Genomic DNA, 6,985 nt, shown 5'->3' with positions numbered 1-6,985 from the left:
GATTACCAACACACCACCCAGCACAACGTGCCTACATAAAAGAAATCGATGACGTCTTGTTTGTTTTAGTAGAGGTTTGACGGCGCTCGCAACTGCATAAGGCCAAATGAGCGTCAGAAGAATCGAGGTGTTACAAGAGTAAAAAAAAAAAAAAAAAAAAAGAAAGGGGTAAAAAAGGACGATATATGTTTGATAGAAAAGCAAACCACACCAGAGCACCCGCCAACCACCCACAACCAACATCTGATCCGAAAGACGACGTGGAGTTCCCCCACAAAACCTCTCCTTGCACCACTACAGATTATAACTCACATCTCTCGCGTGTCTGACTGCGACACCGCACAAGTTTCTCTGCAGCTGCGATCTATGGGCCGACAAATGAAGAGAGCCAAGAGTACATAGAGTCCCATACATAGAACCTCTACACCCTTGCTCTAAACCTTGCTAGCTACGGCATTTCATGTAACTCCAGTAACAGTAATTCTAGTAACAGTTACAGCCACGGCGTTTCATGTAACTCTAGTAACAGTAACTCTAGTAACAACTACGGCGTTTCATGTAACTAACAACTACGGCGTTTCATGTAACTGTAGTAACAGTAAGTCTAGTAACATCATTTAACTCTAGTAACGGTAAGTCTAGTAACAACTACGGCGTTTTAGTAACAGCCACGGCGTTTCATGTATATCTAGTAACAGCTCTACGGCGTTTCATGTAACTAGTAACAATAACTGTAGTTAGTAACAGTAACTGTAATAACAGCTTCACCGCTTCACCGTTTCGTGTAACAAGTAACAATTACATCGTTTCACGTAACTCTAGTAACAATAACTGTAGTTAGTAACAGTAACTGTAATAACAGCTTCACCGTTTCGTGTAACAAGTAACAATTACATCGTTTCACGTAACTCTAGTAACACACACCAAATAAATCGTTTCATGTAACTAGTAACACACACCAAATACATACACACACACACACACACACACACACACCATCATAATTACTTAACACACACACACACACACACACACACACCATCATAATTACTTAAAAAAGTTTAAGACTGAACGCCGGCGTGAGGAGCAGCAGGAGCAGGGGGAGGAGGGAGAGGGAGAGGAGGGACAGGAGGGAGATGCAGTCTCCTGTCTGCTTCAGCAAAGTATCTCCTTTGTGCTGGCACAAACGCTCCCCGTCCCTGCTGCTGCTGCCCGAGGAAGTCCATCATGTCCCTGGCTGTCAGGTTGATGACAAAGAAGTTGAAGGGCTGTGGGAGAAGAAAAAGAAAAATTATTATTATTATTATTATTATTATTATAGTTATATTAATAATAATAATAATAATAATAATTATTATTATTATTATTGTTATTATTATCATTATCATTATTATTATTACTATGACTATGAATACTATTATGATTATGATTATTATTATTATTATTATTATTATTACTATTATTATTATTATTATCATTATCATTATCATTATCATTATCATTATCATTATCATTATTATTTAAATTATGTGTTTTTACATTTAGAAGCGGACTTCCTATCTGAATAAAAACGGGAAACAACAGGTTGCCAAGAGCCATGGGGAAGATTGGAACATTAATCTTGTGTCAGATGCGCTGCCCATCTGACCACCTGGAATTTACCAGACTTTGGACAGACCTGAAGGAACTAGTTTAAAAGCACTGATTCGAAGAAATTGTTCTCCGTCGTTGGTCCTAACAGAATTCTCCATTTTTTATCTTTAATGTAAAAATACGGATAATACTGTTATACAAAACGATAAAAATGTCTGTTGTTACTATTGGATTTTGACCACGAATTCTCAAGTTCAACCATACAGTAAACTACGTTGGAGTCCCTCACGTTCCTGTGACCTTAATGCAGTTGCAGTAGCAGTAAATCTCTTACCTCTAAAAGAAACAAGAAAACCAAAAAAAGAGGGAATGAAAACAATATAAAAAAAGAAAAAAAAAGAAAAAAAAATCCAAACCATTTCCATCAAAACAAAAAACTTACCCCATTAGGTGGTGGAGCGTGTGGATGCCAGGCAGCTGGTGCCGCAATGAGCACGGGAAACATCCCTGGTATATTTCTTCCTGGCCAGACAGGGGGAGCGTAGTCGGCACCTGGAGGTGCGTGGTCTACTGCAATAGGAAGATGACGGACAGGCAGAGGAAGATGATTGACAGGCAGAGGAAAGGGAAGAAGAGGCAGATGACCTGCAACAGGTGCAGGATTGACAGGCAGAGGAAAGGGAAGAAGAGGCAGATCACCTGCAACAGGTGCAGGATTGACAGGCAGAGGAAAGGGAAGAAGAGGCAGATCACCTGCAACAGGAGCAGGATTGACAGGCAGAGGAAAGGGAAGAAGAGGCAGATCACCTGCAACAGGTGCAGGATCGATAGGAAGGTCACCTGCACCAGGTGCAGGATCGACAGGAAAGTCACCTGCAATAGGTGCAGGATCGACAGGCAAAGGTAAGACAGCAGGTACAGGATCGACAGGCAAAGGTAAGGCAGCAGGTACAGGATCGAGAGGCAAAGGTAAGGCAGCAGGTACAGGAAGAACAGGAAGAGGTGCAGGGCCGACCACGACCTCCAGGGCCGCTACCTCGTTCCCAGGAGCAGGGAGCTCATCTTGTCGCCCTGAAAAAGAAAAACACACGGTGCGTGAGTGAAACTCTCTTCACAACCCTGCATCTTCTGGTGGCTTTTTGCTTCACCACGTTTTGCTGTAACTATTTTACGAGGTACTTTTTTTCGTAAGAGCTTTTAGTTGTAGTTTTAGTAAGTTTTACAGCACTTGCAACACAATAAGGTCATATAAGTGCCGAAGATTAGATGTTACAGGAGAGTAAAAAACATAAAAAGGAGGAGATCAGGACGATAGATGTTCGATAGGAAAAAAGAAGCAAACCACACCTACCAAAGTACCCGCCAACCACCCACTTCATAAGCGTTTTACGGCACTTGCTTCACAATAAAGTCATAAAAATTCCGACGATTAGAGGTTTTGATTGATTGAGTAGGCGTTTTATGGCACTCTCGACCCAATGAAGATTATTTTAAAAATGTTTTAAATAGTAGAGGGATTTACGGCGCTCGCAACTGCATTAGGTCATATGAGCGCCAAGGGTTCGGTGTCAACAGAGAAGTCTTTACATGGAATCAGACTTACTCTGCTCACCTCTCTAGCTTCAACAGCACAAGGTCTGCCTCAACTATCAAGGCACCCCGGAAGTAGCAGGTCTCAAAAGAGTGACAAACATACAAAAGAAGTAGAGGAAAATAACAATAGCAAGGATTAGGAAAGAAAAAGCAGCAGTTCCCTGTTGTAGATCAGGCACAGTTATGAGCGTGACAATTCTACTGTGCTTGAACTAGAAATATCCCCCCTTTAGGAATGGCCTAAAGACACTACAGTCAGTGGCACTGACATTCTCATTCTCACTCTCATTCTCACTCTCACTCTCACTCTCACTCTCATTCTCACTCTCATTCTCACTCTCATTCTCACTCTCACTCTCACTCTCATTCTCACTCTCTCACTATCTCTCTCGCTTTCTCACGCTTCCCTCCCACACACACACACACACACACACACACACACACACACACACACAAGCATATACACACACAAGCACATACACACACGATGCTAATCAATCAGAAATGTAGCAAACAATTTAAAATTTATATTTCGCTGATAAAGCCAAATGAGAATATGAAAGTCTTACTGTGCTGCCTGCAGTAAGGCTGTGATAGACGCCGTCTCCTTTTGCAAAGTCGACGGCGTCCGCTGACTAGAGTAAGTTCCTGGCATTGTCCAAGCTGAAAACAGATTTAAAGAACATTTTAGTTAGTTATAGTAGAGGTTTTACGGCGCTCGCAACTGCATAAGGTCATATGAGCGCCAGAAGATTAGGGGTGTTACAAGAGAGTAACAAACATAAAAGAAGGGGAGACAAGGACGATAGATGTTTGATTGGAAAGAAGCAAACCACACCGGAGCACCCACCAACCACCCACTAATAATATTTAAGAACAGATCCTAACTAATCAGCTTCTATTACAAAAAAGGCGAAATGAGAATGACAGTTTTATGTTAGAAAATGGAAGGCTTGCACCTGCCTAAGGTCATATGAGCGTGCGAAACAAGGTTTTTTCTCAACAGTTCATTTCTCGGCTTGATACTGGTCAATATTTCTATTAAAAAATTTATAAACGCTAAAAATCTAGTGTAAATAGGCTTTAGATTTAAATTTAAATTTAAAACAACTTTCTAAATAACACTTAATTTCGAACAATCTATTTCAAAACTTTTATAAAATCTAAATTAAATCCCATTAAATTCGGAATATCAGGTATACAATGTTGGAAGTAAAAAGTGGAATTTATATATACATGTAGATATCTGAATAAAAATGGGAAACAACAGGTTGCCAAGATCCATTGGGAAGATTGGAACATTAACTTTGTGTCAGATGCGATGCCCATCTGGTGACCTGGAATTTGCCAGGCTTTGGGGAGACCTGAAGGAATTACTTTTTTACGCACTGATTTGAAGAATTTGTTCTCCTTCATTGATCCTAACAGAGGTCTCAATGTTTGGTCTTTACTCTAAAAATACGACCTTAACGCAGTTGTAGGCGCTGTTTACCTCTAAAACAAAAGAAAACCAAGAAAGAGGGGAAAAAACATTTTAAAAAGAACACACAAAAAAAAAGAATAAATACAGAATCAAAAAAACTTTACAAATCCCACAACAACAACAAAAACTTACGTTGTTCGCTGCCAGTGGTTGATCAGCCTGCAACACCGGCATTGCAAGCTCAGGACGGTCAGGGTGTAAGTCCACTTGCATAGGATCCGCTTGCAACACCGGCATTGCAGGACCCGCCTGTCCCACAGGCATTGCAGGATCCGCCTGATCCGCCTGTCCCACAGGCATTGCAGGAAGCATAGGGGGCTGGTCTCGGCCAGCTTCAGGCCGACCTGCAAAAGAAAAACATACGGTGCGTGAGTGAAACTCTCTTTACAACCCTGCATCTTCTGGTGGCTTTTTGTTTCACGACGTTTTGCTGTAGCTATTTTACGCGGTACTTTGGTCACTTAACCCTACCCGTACGCCCTGGGGTCATTTTATACCCCCGAGGTTGTTTTCTTCACATTTTAGAATACTTTTAGTATGAAGATCTCTTTGAAACTTTCAGTTAGTTCAGTATGGGGTTTTACGACGCTCGTAACTGCATAAGTTCATATGAGCGCGCGATTAGTTTTATTCGCAGTTCACTGTACGGCTGTAATTCGGTTTTGATATATATTTTCAATTTAAAACAACTTTCCTAAATAACATAAAAATTTTAATAATTCGATTTGCTCAACAGTTTCCCATAAAGGCCAATGGCCTTCATAAAATTCAAAATTTTGTTGGGATCAACGACGGAAAAAATGTCTTGCAATTTTTTACATTTAAAGTATTTCCTTCGGATCTCTCCGAAGTCTAGACATTAGGTTAAAATGTGTCTAATGCTTCTCATCTCCCTGAAGGAGGTATTCGTGAGTTAGGGGCATGTGTCCCATTCGTAATCGAGTAAAAACGACTTCGTCTCTTCTGGAGAGGTCCGAAGGATTTCGCGGTCCTAGTTTGGGTTTGTATTCACAACAGGTCAAAGGGCGGCTAGGTTTAAGTCAATGACTTAGATTAAACGGCTAAAAATTCAGGGTAAAAAATCCCAGTTTTTTTAAAAGAACATTCAAACAAAATTTAAAACAACGTTATTTACAGTGTGCCGTAAAGGCCAACGGTCTGTATAAAATCGAGAATTCTGTTGGGATGCAATTTTTTTTGCATTTAAAATCCTTCTTTCGTTTCTCTCCAAAGTCTGGACATTCTGTAAAAATGTGTCTAGTGGTGAAATCTGAGTCGCATCCGACCCAGAACGGTTTCTCTTCTCACTGAAGGAGGTATTTATGTGTCAGGGACGTGTGTCCGATGTTTAATCGAGTAAAAATTACTTCGTCTCTTCTGGAGAGGACCCAAGGTTTTCGTGGACCCAGTGTGAGCATAATGTTGTGAAGTTTTGTTTATCTGTTTCTTCCATTGTGTCTCCTACAGACTGGAGATGCAGTTTTTTAAACTTTATTTCTAAAGTCAGTCAGTGGGAGAGTGTTTGTCGTTGATCCCAACAGAAGGGACAAGGATTCTTTCGCAAGGAGGTCCACTTGCTCCTTTCCTCGGATGCCCACATGGCCTGTGTGCATGTGCCTGTGTGCATGTGCCTGTGCGCGTGTGCGTATGCGTGCGTGTGTGTGTGCCCTGGCTTTTCAGTGTTTAAAGCCTGTGTTATTTGTACTTAATTAACAGTGTGTGTGTGCATGCGTGTGAGTGTGCATTTGTATGTGTGAATGCGTGTGTGTGTGTATGTGCGTGTATGTGCGTGTATGTGTGTATATGTGTGTGTGTGTGCATGTGTGTGCGTGTGTGTATGTGTGTTTGCATGCATGTGCGTGTGTGTGTTTGTGTGTGTTTGTGTGTGTTTGTGTGTGTTTGTGTGTGTATGTGTGTGTATGTGTGTGTATGTGTGTGTATGTGTGTGTATGTGTGTGTGTATGTGTGTGTATGTGTGTGTGTATGTGTGTGTATGTGTGTGTGCGTGTGTGTGCGTGTGTGTGCGTGTGTGTGCGAGTGTGTGCGAGTGTGTGTATGCGTGTGTATGCGTGTGTGTGCATGTGTGTGTATGTGTGTGTATGTGTGTGTGCATGTGTGTGTGCGCGTATGTGTGTGCGTGTGCGTATGCGTGTGCGTATGCGTGTGTATGTGTGTGCGTATGTGTGTGCGTATGTGTGTGCGTATGTGTGTGCGTATGTGTGTGTATGTGTGTGTGTGTGTGTGTGTGTATGTGTGTGTGTGAGTTCATGTGTGTGTTTGTGTATGTGCGGGCGCGTGAGCGTGTGCTTGTGTTTG

General features: G+C 41.6%; 1 protein-coding gene across 1 annotated transcript in view; it reads right to left on the bottom strand.

The window, feature by feature from the left end:
- Positions 1 to 1,061: 1,061 nt before the first annotated feature.
- Positions 1,062 to 6,985, bottom strand: part of LOC101847555 (proline-rich protein 36-like) — a 182,200-nt gene continuing 176,276 nt past the window's right edge. Inside the window, exons 4-7 of the mRNA XM_013091320.1 lie at positions 4,802 to 5,013; positions 3,756 to 3,849; positions 2,036 to 2,664; positions 1,062 to 1,268 (exon numbers count right to left, since the gene is read on the bottom strand). Of these exons, the coding sequence (XP_012946774.1) occupies positions 1,062 to 1,268; positions 2,036 to 2,664; positions 3,756 to 3,849; positions 4,802 to 5,013 (1,142 nt within the window). The remainder of the gene's footprint in view (positions 1,269 to 2,035; positions 2,665 to 3,755; positions 3,850 to 4,801; positions 5,014 to 6,985) is intronic.

The sequence above is a fragment of the Aplysia californica genome, unplaced genomic scaffold (assembly GCF_000002075.1).
Source record: "Aplysia californica isolate F4 #8 unplaced genomic scaffold, AplCal3.0 scaffold00033, whole genome shotgun sequence".
NCBI classification, from domain to species: domain Eukaryota; kingdom Metazoa; phylum Mollusca; class Gastropoda; order Aplysiida; family Aplysiidae; genus Aplysia; species Aplysia californica.
Note: the sequence above shows the minus strand (reverse complement) of the source record. Positions and strands in the feature narration are given on the sequence as shown.